The sequence below is a fragment of the Diachasmimorpha longicaudata genome, chromosome 3, assembly GCF_034640455.1.
Source record: "Diachasmimorpha longicaudata isolate KC_UGA_2023 chromosome 3, iyDiaLong2, whole genome shotgun sequence".
NCBI lineage: Eukaryota > Metazoa > Arthropoda > Insecta > Hymenoptera > Braconidae > Diachasmimorpha > Diachasmimorpha longicaudata.
In genome coordinates this window covers 5,265,282-5,288,149 of record NC_087227.1, presented here as the reverse complement: position 1 = coordinate 5,288,149, position 22,868 = coordinate 5,265,282, and the positions used below count along the sequence as shown (strand labels likewise).

The following is a 22,868-nucleotide window of genomic DNA, read 5'->3' as shown; positions in this document are numbered from 1 at the left end:
ACCGATGGTACACCGACGTTTGTCTCTGTCTGTCTCCAGCACTTCCTGTGTTCCGCCACACGACCTCACACTCACACAATCTTGAGTTCACCTGTCTCGTGTTACCACCTGCCTTTTGTAACTTACTCACCTTATCCATGTACATGTGTAAGTTTATTCTCTATGCATTCTATGTATGGCCTCAAGCTACCCAACAGCATATCCAACTTATCCACAGTACCCACTTGCATGGTAGTTATAGAGTTTGTCCAGGACGGGAAAATCGTGAGTGTTGTACGCGTCTCGAGAGTGATTATGCCCTCTCCTTCCAATGTCCAAAGTTAAATTTTATTCCACTAAAAAATCATTTTCCTTCGTATCAATTCCCTGTACTTCCGGTGATGATTGACTTCAAGTTCAGTCGATTAACTTGAAAACAGTTTTGCGGAAAGTTCTAGACGATTGCGAGTGAAATCGTGAGAGTTACGAAATAGATGAAATTGAATTCCTTCCGGGGAAGTCAATAGTTCAATTTCGAAATTTGTGAAAATTTAGGTGTTCGATATGTCTAGTGTATCCTCAGCACATATTCCCACTGAGATTTACCACGGATTTGTTCATTCTCAGTTGGTGAGTACTGATTGTTACATTTGGTTTTTGGGTTTTTTTTTTATTTTCTTCGACGCATCGGTAAATTCATTTATTGATTTTTTTTACAGATTTGAAGTTGTTGTTTTCACTTTTGTTACTTTTATTGTCGCTAGGGAATTAATATGTGTCATCATTTAGGGGGTAAAGAGAGAAAATAGTTTTGATTGTTGAGGGAATAGTCGAGGATGCGATAAATTATGATGATTAGAATTTATTTATTGAGAGATTATCATTTGTGGTAATGGGTAGTCAATCGAAAGATTTTTACAATTATTGGTGATACGAATTGCTCAGGATAATGAATATAATATTAAGATGTTCAATAATAATTGTTGATAGAGAAATGGTAATCTCATGGAGACTTTGTTGGAGATGCTCCGAGATTTATTGAGAATTCAGACTGAGAAAAAAAATGTCTTTTGCCAAATACATTTACTTGTCACCAGCAAATCCACGTAAATATTCACGTAAGACGTGGTAATGTCAAGTAAATTTTTTTGTGGCCCTTCAGTACTGAACTATTGAAAATTTCGTGATTATTCAACATGTCCTTCACAAAAAAAGATTTCTCCAACGCAGATCAGTGTTTGTCGATTCCCCCCGACCTCAAATGATTTCTTTTTTATTATTTGTGAGACCGAGTGGTGTTGGAGAACCTATAGAGGCAGCTGGTTACCAACAGCTGCCTTTACGATGCTCCTGATCTCCTCAGGTATTTGTTGCCATGATTGAGGAGCATGTGGCTGAATCACGAATTTCAGGTGGCTTTATTTTTTTTTCTGAGGATTAAAATAGGCCCTTCGGTGATCGTTGGGTCAACGACTCGTCCCGAAGATCTTTCAAAATATTGCAAATGCTCGTTTCGGGGATTGACACACATCGTCACGTGAAGATGTCGTGAAAACTGTCAATGTGTGCGGTGCAGCCTCCTTTCACTTGATCTTTAGATATTTCGTTGCACCGGGAATCGAATCAGTCGGATCAATTGTTAACAAATGGGTATGGTCTGTGTGGACAAAAATGAATCGTTTGTCTATAGCTGTTATCAGTCCATCTCAGTATGTTATAGTTTGCATAGTTTTTCTTCAAGCAGTACCGAAATGTTTAGAATGGTTTTAATAAATAGAACCAGAGAAGAAACAGAAAGAAATGAATGAAATAAATGGGTCTAGAGTGTGAAATCTTTGGTCACTGAGAGTCAGTTGATCTAGAGACATCATACCAGGAAGATATACCTTCTGCGTGCGATAATAAATAATTAAAGTTAATAGTTAAATCGTTTTTTATATTATTGAGACAATTCCTATCCATAATCCAATAGAGAGTCAAAAATTGCAAGACGATCATTTAATTAGAAAAATGTTTCCTTCTCAAAATTCTAACATAAGTTGATTAGCAGTTTATTGTTATCTTTAATGAAATTCCGATTTATTTTTAATGGAATTTGTGGCGATTGCGAATAATTTATTTTTTTCTTCATTTTTACGATCAAAAATAATCGCTGAATACACATTTCAGAATGCATTTGTCATAAAAAAAGTCATGTTATCACAAATTATTTCCATCAATCCAAGAAAAAAAAATTGCTGAGATAGCGCATTGCACATTAGCTCAACAAATGTGGCAGGTTAATATACGGTTGATATATTAAAATGATTAAAAAATTATATTAGGACAACTACATTTTATTTGAGAGTAAATTATGGACAACTAAATCGCGAATTCTTTTTCTTCGCTTTCCGGAGCATAATCTGGACGAAATGGATTGCTGGACCGAAAATATTCGGGGGGTTTTTCAATAAGGAACGAATCTGTTTTTACCCAGCGACAAGTAGAGTCGGAGAGACGAAGAAATGGAATATACAAGTGTTGCTGGTGATGAGCAGATGTGCTCGCGTGGCACAGGAAGTTTAGGTTTACAGCGCGGGCCAGCTGACCGGCACATTCCATCCAATGGGTCGGATACCTAGGTGCCGAGGAATAAAAAACCATGTACAACCTCTTCTCCATGAGGGATGAGGGATGAAACATCTCTGGCAGCAGTTGAACACGTGTGGGCAGGCTTTCACTAGTTGTTCCGCCCCCATCTCAGTTGTATAGAATTTCCACGACGAATTGATAATAAGTTTTTTATGTTCACGTGTTCATAGTGTTTTCAACAAAATTTTAACAGATAAAAATTTTGACCGCGATATTCACGTGTTATTTGGTTCAAAGAGGAAAAAGTGCAGGAAATGATTTTTTATATTTTTATATTTTTATATTTTTATATTTTTATATTTTTATATTTTTATATTTTTATATTTTTATATTTTTATATTTTTATATTTTTATATTTTTATATTTTTATATTTTTATAAATTACGTGGTCGTTCCGTAATGTTCCAGTCAAAACAATATTCGGTAAAAATTACGTAACAATTCCGCATTATTTCAGTAAACTTCCAGGAAAAGTCCAAAATGCATTTCGTTATTTTTACTGAATATTGTTTTGACTGGCAGATTTTAAAGAATTTATCTCTCCGTGTCAATATTTTCTTCAAAAAAAATTTTTCCTGGAATAAAAAAGTAGGAAGTTCTCCATTTTAAAGTGAAGTCAGTAAAGATAATATTGATAAATCCATTTTCTAATTCCACCGACCGTTCGGTATGTTGACTCCCTCCCATCGGGGAACCTAAGTCGGTCATTAGGAGGAATTTGTCAGGATCACGTGTGAGAATATTTAAATCTAATGAAGAAGGGAGTTGAGACAGACCGTCACGATGTTAAATTTTTAAAATTCAGGTGACTTTTCAGGGGTACATGGAACGTAGTCCTGTCACCGTCGACAGTAAGAGACTACAAAGGTCGAGAGTACACGTGATAATAGGATTAATTTGTGGGGTTCGGGGTTTATGGGGCGCAGTAAAACTCGAGGATCTGCAGATAAAAGGTGCTGAGAGGGTCTAGGTATGCAACGAGACGAGCAAACGATACCCTTTCTTTTTCCTCTTAATTACCCTGTCGAGGTGCGTTGACCGACTGGGGTATTCTCGGGGTAGGCCAGTAGTTGACGATGTCACGAAATTTCCTATAAGTATCACACTGTGCGCCTGGGTAGCTTTATCGTTCTTGTTTTCCAGACACGATAATTAGAAAATGTTCCGTAATTTTTATGCGAAAATAAATTTTATGTAAAATTAGACCTCTAGGGGGTGAAACGAGGGACAAGGGGTAGTTGTATCCCAAAAATTAATCTCCCAAGTCTAATTTTTCAAACAAAACTTGACCTAAAAAATAGTTGATTATGATTTTGTCCCATCTTTCGCTCTGTAGAGGGCTAATTTTTATCCAAAATTTCATTTCGCGTAGTGAATTATGATTTGACGCACAGATTACGGAACAGGCACGTAATTTTTCAAGCCTTGCGCAGCTTCCGCTCAGATTTTCGTAACTTGAGATTTTCCAGGATTTTCTCTCCCATCAAAATTCAAGACCGAGTACAGTGCGGAGAGATTCAGAAGAATCTCAATGGAGAGAAATTTTTACTAATCTATAAAATGCTACCACAGTAAAAACTGCTATGAAACATCGCACTGCAAAACCATACGTCATTTATTTGAACACTTAATAAGTAACAAAATTTAATAGTAAAATTCAAAAGAGCTACAGATTAAATTAGGGAAAATACGATTATTTTTTTTATTATTCAACATCGTATTTTTCATTTTACTGCACAGTATCAACATACACAGAGGCCAGTTTTACAATCAATGAAGACAAATACTTTAAGCATTACTACTATGTATCGATTTTTTTATGCAAAATTAAAGAAATAGTATTTTATACATAATCAGGAATTTAATTTTGCTATGGTAATAAGTTGAAAAACGAATCGAATATTCCAAAACTTTATTAATATTCTGATACTTATTTAGGTTATTCATGAACAATTTTTGAAAAAATGTTATAAAATGTACAAAATTAAAATTTACTGTGGTAAGAAGACAATTTAAAGAATAAAATAAGAGACATTTTTAGGAGGTTTTTAAATGCAATGCTAATATAGCAGCTTTTTTTTATTTGTTTCGGTTTATTGTTCCTCCATTTATCTATTTATTTATTTATTTACTTATTTAATTTTTATTACGTCCAACGATCGACCCTTTCAAATATTTCGTATCGGATCTGATGCTTTCACCCTACGAGGGATAAAGGAGAGAGAAATGAAAAAAAACTCATGGGATGTGTAAAGAGGTGAGATATTGACAGTGGTGGAGGCGGAGGGAAGCTGGCCAGATTGTGAGGGCCCCTGCAGCTGCCGTGACAGCTGCGCCCAATGCTCTCTTTCACCCTGACCCTCTCTCTCTTTCTCTCTCAACCTCTTTCGGCTCGGCATGGAGAGATGAAGTATTTCCAAATACCTCAACTTTTCCAGGTGCACAGCATATTATATCTCTTCTACGTGACACGAAAAACCATCTCTTTGTCCTGATGGTACCTCAATGTGCGACGCAGATTTTGTCAAAATCACGTGTTCCTCATGAATAAATTGACTCCAGAATACCATAAACATTTCAAATAAAAATTGAAAACAGATTTTTACTGGAACGTTAAAATAAGCTTTCGCTTAAAAAATGTATTTGTCAGACGACTTTTCAGATATTCATAATTGAAAAATGTTACTGATCAAATTTTATTATCATTGTTTTTTTAAATAATTATCATTTTTTTATTTAATCGAATTTCGGAATTTTTTGCCAATCAAATTATTCTTGTTCCCCCAGATAAAAAAAAATTGTATTAGATTATTTCAATTTTCAAAATAATTCTTTCAATTTTATTGAGTCTCTCAATATTTGAGGCCAACTAATGGCTCGTGTTTGAACAGAAGTGATTGATATTCTGTCTTTGACTAATATAAAAAGGACAGAATATCCATGACATCTTAAACGTCGGTTCCCGGAATGTTTTCACGCCAAATAAAATCAATTAAAATTTATCGCTGAAGGTATGCAGTAAGACATCGTCCCTGACTTCTCCTAGAAGACATCAATAAACAAGAAACATATACCACCAATTCCTCAGCATCTTTAATCTTCAAGTCCACTTGGGGTACCGTAATGTCTAGGTATGTGTTGAACGGCATTGAGAGGTGTGTCGAGGTCGAGTGCTGTAATTTCAAGAATTGGCCTTCCCGGATTTAGTTGACGATTCCGACTAACTAATCGTACCAGATTTATCGGAACCGTTCACACAATTTTCTGACTTCAATACAATAGCTTTTCCCTGGATTTTCTTTTATTTAATGCATCCAAGCGGGTCGGCTTATGGTGCTGAAAAAATACAGAAATTATACAAAAAAAGTCAGTACTCAAGTGTTCAACGCAGACGAAGTCAAGAGGGAATCAAAAAACACGAGAATTATTTTAATTATTTGAAGATAAACTTGGGTGGTACATTGAGGAATAAATACATTTTTGCTAGAGGCTGGGGAGGATGTGAAACAAAGAACAAACTTTTGTAATATCAGGTAAATAAATAATAATAAATACGTTTTTGCTAAATATTTATTTAGTTGGGAAGAGTATTTATTTTTGGCGAAATTATATTTCTTAGATTTAATCATTTTCAGACGAGACTCATTAGCTCTCAATGATGATGATGTTGATCTTGCGGATGACTGTGTTGCACATAATCTGAAATAAAATCCCTTAATAAAGAATCTCATGTCCCTTATATAGTCAATAAAGAAACACGATGATTTCGTTCTATTGAGACTGCTTGATATGTGTGAACAAAAATGAATCGTCTGTCTATAGCTGTTTTCAGTCCATCTCAGTATGTTATAGTTTTTATAGTTTTTTTTCCAAACAATACCGAAATGTTTAGAAGGGTTTTAATAAATAGAAGCAGAGAAGAAACAGAAAGAAATGAATGAAATAAATGGGTCTAGAGTGTGAAATCTTTGGTCACTGAGAGTCAGTTGATCTGGAGACATCACACCAGAAAGATATACCTTCTGCGTACGATCATAAAGAATTAAAGTTAATAGTTAAATCGTTTTTATATTAGTGAGACAATTCCTATCCATAATCCAATATTTCCCTATGCAACAATAATTGTTTCCCACCATATCATAAAAGACATTTCCAATGTTCAACAAATCTCTTACTTGTGACAATTAGTAATAGATTTGTTCATAAATGACAAATATTTAAAATATATTATAAAATAATTAACTGTAACTCACTATACCACCAGTTTCATATATTCTGCATATCTGTACATTTGTTGTAGCATAATAAACCCATCGGTTTCAAAATACTTAAATAAAAAAAAAGAATCTCATATGTAAATTTTGAAGGGTGTTAGAGCTGCTTCAATTAGCAGCATTACAATTAGCAGATAGAGTTCCAATTTTCAAAATTAAATTGGAAGTGGAAATGTTGAGATTGTTCCGGTGGGGCTTATGTCCACCAGATGTTTCTCCAAAATCGACAGCATATGCTGGTAGGAATAAAATTTAAGGCTTTCAAACCCCATCGGGGCTCAACCCCTCATCTCAGACTGTTATTTCAGAAGTTCATACATTGAGATTGATGATTATGTACTCGGTTTTCAGTACGTAGGGGTTGTTGAGGATATCCGAGTGGAGGGACCGCCGCTATTAATTTAATGATATGGAAAAATTACATTTATGTTTTGGTTCCGAATGAAATCTTTCTGATCGTTTATCTTTGAATCAAATGAGAAATGTCCAAATAGCTAGAATATTTCAGAGATATCATTAATTCCCTAATTAATTCTAAGCTTGCAGACATTTCACAACGAGTGTAATTGAAACTTTGCAAGTTAGCTGCTCACATCGTTTATATTTGAGTATATACAGTGTTCTTATAATAAATAAATAAATTTCTTTAAAGAAGTGTCAATATCAGGAAATAATAAAAATATAAAAACCCTTATTGGCTATGCTTGACAGCTATAAATAAAAAAACTAAATAAATAGAAACCTTGCAAGTTGGCTTTTGAATCATTTGAAAAAAAAAACAAAAAAAGACATGAGACCCTCGAGGTAAAATCTACTTTTCCGGACTCGTGATGAAATCCACTATTTCGGCCGCTTTGTCACCAAAAATCGAAAATTTATTATTGGATTGCGGGCAGGGATTGTTAAATAATGTCAAACCGATTCGAGTATGAACTTTTATCTTTTATTTATGGCACATAGAAGGTAAATCTTTTTCCTATGATGTCTCCAGATCTACTGACTCTTAGCGACTAACGTTTTCCCGCTCTGGGCCCATTGACAAAAGCCCCTTGTTTATTTATTGCTCTCTGTCTCTGTTTATTGAAGCTATTCGAAACATTTCGATACTGTTCTGAAAAAAACTATGAAATACTGACATGCACTAAAAACAGCCACATGGAACAAAATTTTGGCTAAAAATGAAAATCAATCACTTTATAGCTCAAGTTTTGTTGGAAAAATTAGACTCAGAGGCTAATTATTATGATAAAACTAACTCTTGTCCCTCGGATCGCACCCTGGAGGTCTAATTTTTTCCTAAAATTTATTTCCGTGCATGGGTATCAATTAATTTTTATTCAGAACACCAACCACTCCCAATACTTATTGAACTAAATAACGGTGAACTTTCGGTGGATAAACAATAAACCCCAAACCCCAAAAATTAAATTCTCCCCTTTGAAACTGCTCCCCTCTCATTAAATTACTCTTGAAATGAATTAAATTTAGTACTGTATTCATAACTCAGGCATTGAGAAGAGTCCATCTCCGCTCCCTCCCAGTTCCCCCATTCTTCACTCTTCAGTCAGCTCTCAATCTAATCGTTATGTGGTATGGTGTGAGTGATAAGTATACCCACACATCCAGACCTGATGGGTCGGCTCGAGAGAGTCGTGTGGCCTGGCCCCAAGTGGCGAAGGGGGGGAGCTCTCTCCACGCCGCAATCTATAGCCCAATTCTCTCTTTCTCTCCTTTAGCTCTCTCGCTCTTGCGGTCGACAACTGGCTCCTGACTGGTGGCTGGAGCCGGAGCGTTTGGGGCTCAGTGCTCAGTCAGTGAGAGCAATCCGAGCGAGACACATCCTCTCCAACTCCTGGACAATTTTAAATCGAAATATTTCATTTGAATTCCTCACCGAGTATCAAATCATTCTCGAACTTCAATACTGCAGTCGATGCAATCACTTCGACCGGATACACGCGTTGTCGGAGCGTGAAGCCGCAGTTTCTCCCAGTGTTATCATTGTTTTTGTAATATTTTTTTCTTGGAACTGAATTCCAACTGGACGTTTCACCGATTTCTTTTCCATTGTTCAAAGTGCATATCGTTGAGTGTGAAAATTCAAATTGTTGATTTTCAAGTGACTGACGATGGTGAGGGGATTGTCACAGTGGACCAAGACCCTGAGCTTTCCAGCCAGGGTCTCACCCCAGAGACCAACCAAGGAATCAGCTAAATTCCATCTTAGCCCAAGTTCAAGTCCCATATCACCACCGAGTCCAGTTAATGATAATATTATGGACAAAGCACCGATTATTGCTGATGAGGTTTGTCAATTACATAACATGGAATTTCTTCTCGTTAATTATACGAAAATTACTGCTTTCTAGTTCAACAAACAATGTTTTGTGTCATTCTTGCATCTTGAACGACATTTTCTTTCATCATTTGCATCATTTTAATTGAAGAAATCCGATTTTTTCGAAGGTAATGAAGATTTTTAAAACCAAAATGTAATTATCAAAATGGCAATTGAAAACACTTGAAAACAAATTGGGAATTTATATCAATTAGCCTCGGAGTCGTGATGATCAGTCGAGATTTGTTATTCTATGGTCTGAAAATATAATCAGTGGAATTTCAAAAATGTTTGTCAATTTAATTCGATCGATTGGATGATTTATCGAGTTATAGATGAATGCAATAGACCCCGTTCAGTACACATAACAACAAAGGTGAGGGCACTGAATAGGGAAATAGAGAAGCATGAGGTGCGGTCTTTTCGATGTAGTGAAGAGTTATCCTCTCATCCTCACCAACTCCCGAAGTATTTGTTTGTAGTTGTGTGTTTGCCCGTTGTAATCCCTTGCAGCGATGTACACTAATAATAGTAATTCCTCGTTTGTATATGTCCGCGGTGAGAGGGAATGAAATACTTCGTGGGGCCGGCGGAAGCGTGGGAACTGAGCGAAACAGATGGCATGAATGTTATCCTTGGTGAGGCCCTCGGGGATATTGCAAAAAGCGTGCCAACGGATTCTTGAGAACAATTTTTTGAAGGATGGCATCGCACGATGTCGAGGATTTTTCGCCGTTTGAAAGATGGACCCTCCTTACTGCAGACCATTTGAGCTAAACTAATTGGCCTAATTTTCCTCTGGGGAATTTTAATTGAATTTTTCTAAAGTCATTTGGAATTCGTGGGTCTTGGTTTCCGCAAAACGATTCTTCAGGTCGCAATATTCTCTGGGAAAAATTCGTAAAAGTCTAGTCATCTCCATTAGATCTTCCATCAGAGGGTCGACAGCTACTGTAACTGTCGTCCTTCAGTTTTTGCTGAATAGAATTTGCTTTTCTCCTTTATCTCACGTGTCTCCCTCAATTCCCTAAATATTAACTCACCAAGAAAGTAACACTAGAAAAATTAAAAATGAATGTTAATAGGGAGAAAGGGGTAGTAAGTACCTGAGGAGGAGAAGAAAATGCAGAAACCTGAGAGGGAATTCTCCTGGAGCAAATACCCTAATGCTAAAATTTTATCCCTCTTCATCGGGACCTCTTTCCCCACTCCTCTGGGATCACCACCTGTGCCCATGGCCCCCTCCACACCTCCAAAACGCATCTTCAACGCCGCCGGGAGTAGAGGGTGAGACCCCTGAACTGAGGGAAATAAATGTCCCAACTTACACCTTCCAAACGAGCCATTGTTATTCGCGTTGCACACAGCGCAGGTAAAGGTCGCGTTTGTGCCACGGTAATTAGCCCTTCGACGTATCCCAAGTTTCCCGGAGTACACATTCTCATACTCATCCTCCTCCTTAGCAAACGGAAGTACCCACCGGCCGGCTTGTATTGTTCCTCTCCCCCTGGAATTCCATCGCTTGGAACCACCTTTTACATGCCATCATATCCATATCATGACTAATATTATCCAGTCGAAATGCCTGAGGATGTTATAGATATGGGTATCGGAATCGACGAAAAAATTTGTTGTCTCTTCCCCTGGTTGGAAGCATGAGTCACTTTACTTTAATCCGAGTCAAATTAAATTGCTCCGAGAAAATGGAATGGAGGAAAGAAATTTTCATTTTTCGTGTCGATCAAACAATAATACATTTGATCCATTCCACACATTAATGCTCATTTTTAATTAATTGTCGGATTAATTATTCACATTCTTGAACCTTAATGTCTCATTCTCTTATTTATTGATATGTTGAGACAATTCAGGTATTTAACCCCTAGATTGTAATCGAGGTTCAATTTCTTCAGGACTATGAGCTCTGATTCTGCAAGAATTTTAACACGTTAATAAATAAACAGGTCGTTAGCCAAAAATAACTTAGCGAATATAATAAATGACTTTATTGATCGACTTAACAGGATTTATTGCTGACAAAAAATTAGTGGAGGTTTTATTTGAAAAAATTGCTGACCGCTTTGAAAATTCGTTTCGTGAGATCAGAATAAATACAAGTTGACTGTACATCCAAGTTAGCATCCGTTATTCCATCATGACGTCAGCGCATTAGATTCCAAGATTGATACGACATCCGAATGTCGTTTAATCTCATGCATAAACATGTCCCAGATATTTTAACGTAAAATTGAATTCGTTGAATTCACATCGGAGACCACAAACGAACGAAATGCCGGTTAAATTCCGAAGACGGAAAGAGAGAGAAATTGCGTCTCTCACCTAGATGTGGCTATAGTAAAAGTTCCTCGACCTTGCCGGTCGTGCAAGTCCAAGCATGCACAACAGGAAAGGCAGAGTACATGATTTGTCCGTCTACTTCAGACCTTTTCCCCTTTTCCGTTTTAAATTATTCCACAATAAAAAGAAAAGAATGAGAGAAGATCGAATCGGGTGGATTCCACACGTGAAAAAAAATTGTAGAAAAGCGAATGTTCTATAATTTTACATTTTTTAGATGAAATATGCAATAGAAAAATATAAAGTTGAAATTTTACCGTTTCAATGATTTTTTTATCGTTTACCAATTCTCTTCCATCTCTATGAGCTGTCGGCCTTTGTGAAGTTCTTTCTGAATGAAGTTTTCGCATTTTGTTGTTGAATTATCGGTGGAAGGTGGACCTCGGTCAACGGTCAGGTTCTACGACCTTGCTGGTCGTGCAGGTTTGCGCCTGTTTCCACTCGTCGAACAGGTATAAGCCTTGTGGTATTGGTATCTATGTCGGAGGGATATTCACGTCAATTATTCCAGAGATGTTGCATATGCAGGAGAGGAAATACTTGGCGTAACTTTTAGGCTCTTTAATCATTCCCTCATAAAATTGAATAACTCATTCCGATGGTGGGAAATATTCATTTATTTGAATATTTTCGGAGCCGGGGGAAAATGGGTCACCTTGAATTGCTCACATTTTTAGTATAAAGTCTCATTCATAACTCTTGAATCCCGTAACAAAATATGTTGAGGTAATTTTTAATTGCTAGCAACGTGCGATCGATAGAATAAATTTCGAAACAGTTCCTCTAATTTGAAGATTTTTTTTTAAGCTTCCAAGGAGTGATCCATTCGGGAGATATTCAATAAATTTATAAAAATTAATAAATCAATGGATAAATAAATGTATTGAAATTTTTCCGCTCCTCCGGAGCTCCGTATCTTCGATTTTGATGAAGTAAAAATATAATCGTTGAGGAGGTCCCCATAATAATAGACTCATTAGTATCCGAAAATGTCTAGTCCGGTAGACCACCCACGTGGCACCACTCGGGGCGCCTCCCGCCTGGAATCCCTTTTTTTGAAAATAAAGACGGGATCGTTTTGTTTATGATAAACACATCTGCGGCTGCTGTATTATTAACTGTGTTTGTTTTTGCCTTTTCAAACGCAGTAATTTAATGAGACAATTTTTTTTTTGTTTCAGACCTTTCAGGATCTGGAAGCAGAGAAAGCTATAATGGGATCGATCGTATACTGCATACATCATAAAGACGGCTGCAAGTGGTCGGATGAATTGAGGAAATTGAAGGTACTATCACTGAAAATTTCACCTAGTTATTTATTTTTAGAATTCATTATAATGAGACTGCCTAACTCAATTCGCCGAATGGATTTTCGTAATTGTATCATTTATTATGGTAATCAGCAGTTTCAAGAGAAAATATTAAAACTCTTTTCTCAGAAATTTTATGACTTAAAATGGCCTTGACATTATGCCAACATAATTAATCTAATACAGTTGCCCGCGAATTTACTAGATTTTATCGTAAAATTTTGTTATTACGTTGTATTAATGATGTTATTAATGAATTTTCAGGCACATCTGAATACATGTAAACACGATGCTATCCCCTGCAGCAATAAATGCGGTGCGATGATTCCTCGAGTCCTCATGGAAGATCATCTAAAATACACATGTGCTCAACGTCGTGCACGTTGTGATTTCTGTGCCAAAGAGTTTACCGGACAAACATTAGAGGTAAATTGAATATTTTCTACTCAGTTGCAGCTTTTTTAAAAAAATTTCTCTATGAGCGTTGTATAATTTTTCATAATCTTTCGCTTAATCGTACCTTATTACCGTCATTTTCAAACAAATTCGTTTTTCCGCAGAAACACACGGGTACGTGCGGCTACGAGCCCCTCTACTGTGAGAATAAATGTGGAATGAAGATTCAAAGGCGGTATCTAGGCCAACACAAACTAGGCGAGTGCGCAAAGAGACTGGTGGCTTGTAGATACTGCAACAAGGAATTTGTATTCGACACATTGGGCACTCATCACACCAAGTGCGGACGATTCCCGGTTGCCTGCCCTCATCGTTGTGAAACAGCTGTGCTACCCAGGGAGGATCTCGAAATTCATCTCAAAGATCACTGCACCACGCATCTTCTGTCTTGTAGTTTCAAAGATGCTGGGTGTCGATTTAAGGTGCGATTTAATATCTTTTTTTCCAAATTTTTCTAGTTGTCTATATAAACGAAAAACAATTCTCAAGTGAATTTACAAAAAAAAAAATGAGAGGTTTCTTTAAGGGAGAACAATTCTCCAAAGCAAATATTTATTAGATAATTTTTCGCAAATTAACAAGTCGATATAATTGAATATTCATGAAGATGTCTCGATTGTTGTAAATTTGTCGTATTAAATAGGAATTTTTTCAACAGGGAAATCGTTTTTCACTGGACAAACATATGGAGGAATCCGCTAAAATGCATCTGAGCTTGATGTGTAGCGTAGTAACAAAACAGCAGCACCAAATAACGAGTCTAAAATCGGCGATGGGAAAACTGTCGCTGAACTATACTGGGACCTTAATATGGAAAATAAGTGATTACACAGCCAAAATGGCTGAGGCTAAGACCAAAGAGGGAATGGAACTCGTCAGCCCACCCTTCTACACTAGTCAGTACGGTTACAAACTCCAGGTAAATTGATTTCTCCTGTCTAATTTATTTATTGGCCTCCATTATATTTGTTCATTAATTAATTTCTTTTTTGTACTTCAAAATATTTTTTGAAATTCCCAGTAAATTATGAAAATCATAATTAGGGATTCGCTTTAATCATATTGGAGACATGTGAACTTTTGAAATGAATGAAATTATAGAGAAACCGTTTTTAAGAGATTTCAATTTTTAACACTCACTTTTGAATTTTTTAGGCATCGATTTTCCTAAATGGAAATGGCACAGGCGAAGGCAGTCACATGTCGATTTACATAAAAATTTTGCCAGGGGAATACGACGCCCTTCTCCGCTGGCCTTTCTCTCATTCAGTATCCTTCACTATGTTCGATCAAACTGTCCAAGCCGACAAGGCCTGCAACATCGTCGAGAGCTTCATCCCCGATCCCACGTGGAAGAACTTCCAGAGGCCGAGTCGAGAGCCCGATTCCTTGGGCTTTGGCTTTCCTCGGTTCATCTCCCACGAAATGGTGAAGAAACGCCACTTTGTCAAGGATGACACCATGTTCATCAGAGTGAAAGTAGACCCCAGTAAAATTGTCGCAGTTTGATTCGACGCAGAATATATTTTGTATGAATTTTTCCGAGTTCCAAATTTGAGATTCTGTTTAAAATTAGTTTTTCAGCACCAAATCAGGGAAATTTCGTTGCGTGTTTTTTATTACTATGAAAAATAAGGGTTTTCGTAGGTGAAAATATGAACAGAGTGAAAAGATCTATTGTTGAATGTTCTGCTTGAATCGTGGAAAGTTTAGCAGATTTTGATATTTCTATTGGAAATTAGAAATTTTGAAAGCAAAAATATAAAAAGAATTGCACGGTTAGGACTTTTTTTTTCTATCAAGTATTTTTCATTAAATATTTCTATAGAAGCATAAATCCCACGAAAAACTATTTTTTGGATAATCGAGAGAAAAACTATGAGGATTTTCTAAGAAAACTGTAATGAAATTTTTCATTGCAGATTCTCCGTTGGTGATTCGGTAAAAAATTTAATTAATTCAAAAATTGTAGTTAATAACGATGTTTAGAAAAATGAGAATCATTATTGAAGAATTTTTTTTTTCGAGACGAACTGATGAACAATCAAACAAATGTTAATATTCTACTTCATTTTCTATTTATTTTTCATTTTCAACAGAGGAAATATGCATTAGATTTTTTTTGTTAAAAAATTTAGTATATCAGCAATTTCTTTGAACGATGAACAAAACAGAAAAATCAAAACTTTCTTCTTTTTTTCTATCAAATATTTTTTTTCAGAATTAAAATCACCAAACACTACTAAAAACTAATAGAAACTTTCCTCAAAAATTTCGATAGAATTTTCTTCCTCAATTTTTCATACGTAATCACAATAAGAATTCATGAATTGAGAGTGGATAGTTAATCCTAATAATTACGGAAACGGGAGTAATTATTTAAAAAATTGTCTGTCGCAGACATTTTCTGATAAATCGACCAAATGTAAATATATTTCAATACCTGTACAGTTTTCATTTTTATCCAAACGAAAATATAAAAGATGATCGAATAGATATGTGATTGAGTGATGCTAGTGACTGTATGTAAAGCAAAATGTAAGATAGAAACGTAAGTTTATATGAATAAATTTGACATTTTTAATAAAAGAATTGACATTTCTTCTCATCTCCCAATCACCTGAGAACTGAGTGAGTGTATAAAAAATTTCAGATTTTCAGTAGTTTTCCTTGAACTACTAGTTCTACGAGTGAATACATGATTTTTCCTGAAAATGAGAATCTCTATTTTCCTAACTGTGATCGTGGAATGGTATCTGCAATTTGTTTCTATGTTTTCCTTGAATTTTTCATTAATTTTCTGATGGACCTGACTGATGACTGCTCTGATGAGATTGAGAGCGTTTCCCAGCTTCTTCGCTCTAAAAAATGATGGCACAGAAAATCAATGAATAGATGTATTTATTATTTCAGCTGTGAAGTGGCAACTCGTGGTTAATTCAATTCACATGCATTCAATACTACCTAATATGTCATTGAAGAAAATATATTTACCATTCGAATCCTCAAGAGTTGATCCATGGCATGAGGCAGAAGGGGTCTCGCCCCGTTCAACTCCATGGCTGTGAGATTATTTAACATCGCATGCACTGCACTGTGATCTCTGAAGAGTTCGTCGATGGAGGTTCTCAGTTTGGACATCCTCATATCCCAGAGATCTTTGATCCCGGTCCTTATGTTGTCAACGTGCGGAATATCGTCGGACGCAGCTCCCAGGAGGATGTGAGCCTCGTCCATATAGTGGTCGTGAGGCATTTCAGTAAATACTCTGCAGAAGAAGAAGAATATTATTGTTTAAATATTATTCATATCTATCAATCGTACTAGCTGGTTTATGAAAACAATATCATGAACTTATAATTGAAAAAACAACTTCTCTGAATATTTTAGTAAATCATAGTAAATTCAATCAATAATTTCATTGGAATAAATCTGGAAATTGACATTCAAAATTATAGGGCTTCTCTAGGAAATGGTAGAACCATAGGAAAAATAAAATTGTCATCTGAAAAATAAAAGACATATTTACAATCCCCTATCCACAATAAAGTCGTCATTCTGGGTGAAATCCAGCGTTATTTTGATTTGCCCATCAAAAATCCTTAATTTTATTTGACTCGTGCAAATCCCATTAGTCCCACCCCAGTTCTTAAATTTTTCAACGAATTTACTTGTACCACGTTCCTGCGATGTGGCGTCTTATTGACATTGAAAGGAGGAGCTTCGTGAGTTAAGCCAATATAAGGGTTGTTGAACGATTGCTACCCCCCAAGGACATCGAGTAACTCCTCACAAATGTTGTTGATTAACTCTCAACGATTGGAGAGGATCTTCATTCTCGAGAGGGTCTCACGTGGCTGTTCCGATAAAGGCCGATGGAGAGCTAGTCTCATGGGGTGGGGTTAACGATAAATTTCGAATTAATGCTGCTGATGAGTGATCCTGATCCGTTGTGTCACGTATCGAGGAAACGCTTCGATGATTCATTGGATTTAGACAGAATTACCACTTCTTGTCCAAGATATTTCTTATTAACGCAATGCTATATTTTTCCGATTGTACTCAACGTAAATGGTTGAGTAGTATTTTTTATGCTAATTTATCACGTTCTGAAACTACTTAAAAATCCATTTTTTTCTCAGAACCAAATATTTTGTATTTACTCTGAAAATAATCGATTGACTCCCAATAGCACTTTTATCGCTTTCAATGGTGGTTTTGTCGCCTAAAACAAACATTCAACAGAGGTTGACAGTTGTCATTGCTAGTGCATCAGTTGAAACAAATCTAGATACGAGGTATTGACATTAAAAAAAAATTCTGTTCATAAATATTGAAAAGAGGAAATGTCGACTCACTTTGACAGCTTTTCATTTTCCTTCAGGACCTCGAGATTATCCGGCTCCATCCATTCAGGACAAACAATTCGACACTTTTGTCGCTGTTTGAGGTTGACAGCCAACCAGATAGGCACCCTCACTGGTAGCCCCGCTCTGAACGGTCCAACACTTCCAGATATTAAATGAATAGCATCGAAATTAAAGTTTGGAACGATACTGACTAGTCTTTTCTCCCCGAGAAATTCAATTTCGCAGGGTTCCATCCTTATTTACATCTATTATTGTCTTTAAATGACACCACATCACTTGCAATAACCAACTTGTTGCATGAGCTCGTGAGCAGCTGATGAGGACACATGTGGGGCCAAAATGCGCGGGAAAATTTGCGCCATCTGGTGTCGAATGAGCGCGGGAGAAATTAGAATATTTTTATTTTGAAAAAAAAATTTAGAAGAACCACCTGACTCAGACGATTTTTCAAAAATTCTCCAATGTGGCACCTGAAAGACATTATTTTTTTTTGTTTTTTCCAGACTCACATGTCAACCTCCCCCAAGTGCAGGATTGACATTCGAACCGAAGGACATTCGAGCACGTGGGGGAAGGATTAATTTTTTTACGGTGAGATTAACTCGAAATTAATTATCATTTCTGAAGATAATTGAATACTTCAATGAATTTCAAAGAATTTTGTTAGCTCTTGTACTATCAGACGGAGGATATCCGGTCCTCCTGGTACGGCCCCATTAGCATGTGTCATTTCCGTACATCGATTGTTAATTAGGCAATTAGGAATGCGTCAGACGTAGGTATGATTTTGGATTCCTTCATAATTGTGTATTTCTTTCGATATATGAGTGAATTTATCACAAAATATAACTTTTACTGAAGGTACTTGTTCCAGTAAAAATTTCAATCAATGAAGAATTTTTTAATTTGATTCTGTTTGGAAATGTCCTTTTTCAAAAGAGAGTTTCCCTTTTATTATCTCGATGGCGAGTAAATATAAAAAATATTAAGTAAAAAGTACAGATAAAGATTTTTATTGACTCGATTAAACATAAACTTACTTAATCTAATTAAACCATTTCCCTGGAAAATACATAACTTCACGATATTCCCCCCTTCCTCTCCGCACGTGATGATAACGATTAACTACCTCTACATATACCTCTCTCCAGGAAGCAACCCCCCCTTCGTTCACCCCCATTCTTTTTCCCCAAATCATAATCATCGGAAATCGTTTTTCCTCTAAAATAATCCCAAATTTAGGACAAAAATGACGTTAAAATTAACAACGAAATCACCAGGAAGTGACGAAGGATGCGGTGATTCTCCAGAGATAGTGAATCGTCCTGACTTCTGTCTTTTCCGTGTCTCCCCCAAAACGCTAGATCATCGCCCCCAACAACCAACCCCACACTACCCACCACTTCCTAAACATTAACACTCTTCTCAACGATGATCTCATCCGCCCTCAGATAAAGTACATGACTTTCAACCCCCTGATTCACCTCCACCCTCACTTCCTCCCCCAAATGCTCACCATTACCCCCATCCCCCTCGGCATCTCCTCCACCACTCGCTGTATGACCGGAGTCCTGCTGACAATTTCTGGGCTGTCGACTATCAGGAGTCGAGTTGGTTCCGCTATCAACGGCCTCAGCCACTGGCAGAACCATCATCACACCCGTCACATCCCCCGGACCATGTCTCCTGGCGGCGATCAACGACCCCCGGAATTTTTTGGAGGCGACACTCCCCCGCACTTCGCCCCCAGCATTCTCATCACTCTTACCCTTGACTCTCCTGGGAAATAACGAGCCACAGATGAAGGCCTTCAGGGCAGCTCTAAAATCCTTCAAATGATAAGCGTAAAGAATGGGATTCCCCACTGAATTCACGTGCGACAAAATAATACTAAAATTCAGAACAAAATCATTGACATCGCAGTCAGGACAGAATGCCTTGACGCAGTTGATGGTGTAGAGTGGAAACCAGCAGATGATGAAGAATATGACGATTCTCGAGAGATTCTGAGTGGCCTTGACTTCTCGCTTCTGAGCTGCTCCTAGAAGACGAAGCATCATTGGTCCTGATGATCCATCACTGCTCATCAGCTTGACTTTGGACTTTTGATTCTTTGGCTTTGGCCCGGTTGGATTGATCGGCTTCATCGGCATCATCTGCTGCAACTAATTATTAAGTATTGGAATTACTCAAGGGGGGGGGGGAGGGGCGGGGTGGCCTGGTGAAGGAGTTTTTAGTACCTGTTGGATGACGACACGATAGATGTGGGCGTAAAAGGCGGCGATGAGGAAGGCCGGAAAGATTATCGTGGCAAAGTAGAGGAAGACGAGGTAGTTGTAATCCATAACTTCAACAAAGATGCATTTGTCATCGGTTTTTTTAATCCCCGAGTTCCAGCCAAGGAGGGGAAGAAAACCGACTAGGGTACCAGCTATCCAGCAGACGCAGATTATTCCTGGAGATGGGAGATTTACTTTGTGGAAAATTATGGATTTTTTTTAGGTTAAACGGTAAAAATTATGACCTTGAAAATTTTTTAAGTCCCTAATTTTGAAGGGGAGGAAGTGAAAGATTAAGTTAGATATTATCGATAATGAGAAAGAGGCGTGGATGTTTCATTGGGGCAAGCTGAATTCAGATAGTCCAGTAACAACGCATGTTCGTGTTTGAAGTCGACAGAGGATAATTGTGATGAGCTTGATTAACTCATTAGCGAAGTGGGACAACGTAGTGAGTCGAATATGAGGTTCCTGTTGCACGTGGAGTTATCGATGTGAGGATTTATCCACGACACAGTGTCACGATATTTTTTCAGATAGTGAGGGAATTCCGAGTAGAACATATCACCTGAAATCTCATTACAGAAGTGATTTCACATTAACGAGATGTCAATAGCCGGCTTGACATTGATTCTGTCGATTGAGATTTATATGAAACTGGGGAGAATTAACTGGTTGTTGATGTATTTCACTTAAATCACGAGTTGTAAAGACGATGTAACGATTCAACGATAAATCAGAGTTGTAATGAAATTCGAATCAAACAAATGGATTTTTAACATTCGACATTTTCCACATTTTCAAATAAATATTTGTCAAGTAAATATTGAAAATTTCTTCCGGGTTTCTTGGATCGACGCGAAATAACAATTGTTCCAACAATAATTTAATATTTCAGAGGTCTTTAATTAATTTTTTCTACTCTTTCTCGATTCAAGTGCTTCATGCATTAAAATTTTATAGAATTGCGGGTAAAAACTATCAACGAAATTGCTTTAACTTGACCCAATAACAAAAATCCATTTCTCATCACCAAGAAATTGTTCTCGTCGTCAGTACCAGTACGAAATTACTCGTACGAAAGTTTTTTGTTTCCACTGCCAGATACGTTTTCTTAAAATTGTCGAAGTCACAAGTTTCGCGATACAAGGGAACACGTACTTTTGAAACTTTATTTATCTCAGTGTGAATAGTGGTAATTTCGCCCTTCTGTCCTCTGTCATCAACACACTTGTAAAAAATAATTCTTCCAATACTCTCATTATCGATCAACCCAGTCACCTTCCCAGCTCATGTTCCACCTGTCATCGGAAGCTTCACTCACCCGCCCATGGGAAATTAAACGTCAAATACCTATAGCTGTTTTGGTGCGCACATTCCTGGAGTAGCCCATCGGATACAATATCGCCCAGTACCTGTCGATGGATACAGCGACCAAGCAGAATATGCTTATCGTGCACAGGACAACAAGCACCGATACCGTGAAGAGGCAGGCATAGAGATTGGTCGGCAGGCCAATGCTGGCGAGAACGGCAAAGGGAATGGCAAATAGTCCCACCAGGAGATCAGCCGATGCCAGAGAAATGATGTAGTAATTGGTCCTTCGTCTCAACTTCTTGTCCCTGCTGAAGACAGTGATGACAAGGCCATTTCCCACGACTGCACACACTGCGACGACGATCTCGCAGACAGCGTAGGGAATATTAAGTTGTGCCTTCTCCGTGGATTTGTAATAATTTACATAAATCGATGATTCACTCGAGTTCACATCGTAAGAACTCATTCTTTCACTGGCTTCAGTCTTCGTTTTCGCTTCTTAGATGACTTTTCGATGATTTTTAGATGGTGAGGACGGTGAATTGATAATTGCTGACACATTATTCTGGGTCTTATCCATTAGATGTTAATTATGAGATTGTTTTATTTAGCTCAGCTATTAGCCAAGTGCTATTAGGGACTGGGGAGCTTTTGCGGAGAATGTTCTTCGAATTTTTCCATTTGTTTCATGATGGACATTTAGTTGCTTAACGTTTAGCTTGCTAATTACTGTTTCTACGGTTCACTTTTTTTTCATTTCTTTTGATGTGAGATTTCACTGTCACTTCCACATTTTTGGGCCTTCGGGATATCGCACGGTGAAAACATTTTTACATTTCAGTGGTGGTTGTGGTTCTGAGGTAGAAGTTATGGAATTGTACCACATTATTGCAGTTTTAATTAACAGATAAATGCTTTCATTTAATTTGATAGAAATATGTAATTTGGTTGGTACTGCGTCACTTCTGTTTTATTGTAAAATCGATTCTGTATTTTTTCTAAAAGAATGAGTAGTTTTAGTGGAATTAAATTTTAAAGTATCAAGAAATATCAAGATTTCTTGTTTTGTTTTCTCCAAGAAGACCTATTCAGTTGATTTCGTGTCACTCCCGTTGCACTTTAAAATTAGAATCTGTGAGACTAAATTTTAAATCAGTTAACTCGAAGATTTTTATGAAGAAGTCAGTCAATTGTTGTTCCATCACTTCCGTTTTGATTAATAATTCAAATTCACCTTTCGATTTAAGAGGGACCGCCCTTGCTTGTTATAAAAATATCAGGAGCTTTTCCTGTTTTATTATTAGTATCTTTAAAACATAGCTATTACAATCGTATCAGTTCTGTTTTAATTCGCGATTTGAATTAATATTTTTTCATAAGAGCAGGAAATGATATCAGATCTAAAAAATTTGAGGGAAATAAAAATTAAATAAATAACCACGTGCTGTTGATAATATTAATAATGTAATGAACTACGACGACGGAGACTTGACTGCGTACCTCTCTGGCGTGATACTGACTACTGTCGCGGCTGATCTTGGCCTCGCGTGGAGAAC

At 37.0% G+C, this 22,868-nt stretch overlaps 3 protein-coding genes across 9 annotated transcripts; 1 reads left to right on the top strand and 2 right to left on the bottom strand.

The window, feature by feature from the left end:
- Window positions 1-247: 247 nt before the first annotated feature.
- Window positions 248-15,938, top strand: LOC135160892 (TNF receptor-associated factor 4). 4 transcript variants are annotated; one of them, XM_064118005.1, is made up of 7 exons: window positions 248-609; window positions 5,622-6,143; window positions 12,762-12,866; window positions 13,155-13,316; window positions 13,451-13,768; window positions 14,005-14,265; window positions 14,502-15,938. In XM_064118005.1, the coding sequence occupies exons 3-7, from the start codon at window positions 12,795-12,797 to the stop codon at window positions 14,853-14,855; spliced, it is 1,167 nt and encodes a 388-aa protein (XP_063974075.1). In that variant the 5' UTR covers window positions 248-609; window positions 5,622-6,143; window positions 12,762-12,794; the 3' UTR covers window positions 14,856-15,938. The 4 variants fall into 4 exon arrangements, with proteins under 4 accessions (XP_063974075.1, XP_063974074.1, XP_063974076.1 ...); XM_064118006.1 differs by lacking the exon at window positions 248-609 and adding an exon at window positions 4,856-5,048; XM_064118004.1 differs by lacking the exon at window positions 5,622-6,143.
- Psf2 (Partner of Sld Five 2) lies at window positions 15,750-18,070 on the bottom strand. Its single transcript, XM_064118007.1, has 3 exons — window positions 17,705-18,070; window positions 16,341-16,614; window positions 15,750-16,207 (listed from the first exon to the last, which is right to left on the bottom strand). Exons 1-3 carry the CDS (start codon window positions 17,947-17,949, stop codon window positions 16,139-16,141), a joined length of 588 nt encoding a protein of 195 aa, XP_063974077.1. The 5' UTR covers window positions 17,950-18,070; the 3' UTR covers window positions 15,750-16,138.
- Window positions 18,049-22,843, bottom strand: LOC135160891 (adenosine receptor A2b). 4 transcript variants are annotated; one of them, XM_064118002.1, is made up of 4 exons: window positions 21,349-22,843; window positions 19,957-20,171; window positions 19,233-19,881; window positions 18,049-18,186 (listed from the first exon to the last, which is right to left on the bottom strand). In XM_064118002.1, the coding sequence occupies exons 1-4, from the start codon at window positions 21,776-21,778 to the stop codon at window positions 18,164-18,166; spliced, it is 1,317 nt and encodes a 438-aa protein (XP_063974072.1). In that variant the 5' UTR covers window positions 21,779-22,843; the 3' UTR covers window positions 18,049-18,163. The 4 variants fall into 4 exon arrangements, with proteins under 4 accessions (XP_063974072.1, XP_063974069.1, XP_063974070.1 ...); XM_064117999.1 differs by lacking the exon at window positions 18,049-18,186 and having other exon boundaries at window positions 18,477-19,881; XM_064118000.1 differs by lacking the exon at window positions 18,049-18,186 and having other exon boundaries at window positions 18,477-19,875.
- Window positions 22,844-22,868: the final 25 nt, after the last annotated feature.

Excerpts from the sequence above, each read along its gene's own strand:
- LOC135160892 (XM_064118003.1), top strand. The coding sequence starts at position 9,014 with ATGGTGAGGGGATTGTCACAGTGGACCAAGACCCTGAGCTTTCCAGCC. Across the intron at positions 12,867-13,154 it reads ATGAATTGAGGAAATTGAAG|GCACATCTGAATACATGTAA; the intron begins GTACTATCACTG and ends ATGAATTTTCAG. Across the intron at positions 13,317-13,450 it reads TTACCGGACAAACATTAGAG|AAACACACGGGTACGTGCGG; the intron begins GTAAATTGAATA and ends GTTTTTCCGCAG.
- Psf2 (XM_064118007.1), bottom strand. The coding sequence starts at position 17,949 with ATGGAACCCTGCGAAATTGAATTTCTCGGGGAGAAAAGACTAGTCAGT. Across the intron at positions 16,615-17,704 it reads GAAAATGAAAAGCTGTCAAA|AGTATTTACTGAAATGCCTC; the intron begins GTGAGTCGACAT and ends CTTCTTCTGCAG. Across the intron at positions 16,208-16,340 it reads AACTCTTGAGGATTCGAATG|AGCGAAGAAGCTGGGAAACG; the intron begins GTAAATATATTT and ends ATCATTTTTTAG.
- LOC135160891 (XM_064117999.1), bottom strand. The coding sequence starts at position 21,778 with ATGAGTTCTTACGATGTGAACTCGAGTGAATCATCGATTTATGTAAAT. Across the intron at positions 20,172-21,348 it reads GCGCACCAAAACAGCTATAG|GAATAATCTGCGTCTGCTGG; the intron begins GTATTTGACGTT and ends TCCCATCTCCAG. Across the intron at positions 19,882-19,956 it reads ATCGTGTCGTCATCCAACAG|TTGCAGCAGATGATGCCGAT; the intron begins GTACTAAAAACT and ends CTTAATAATTAG.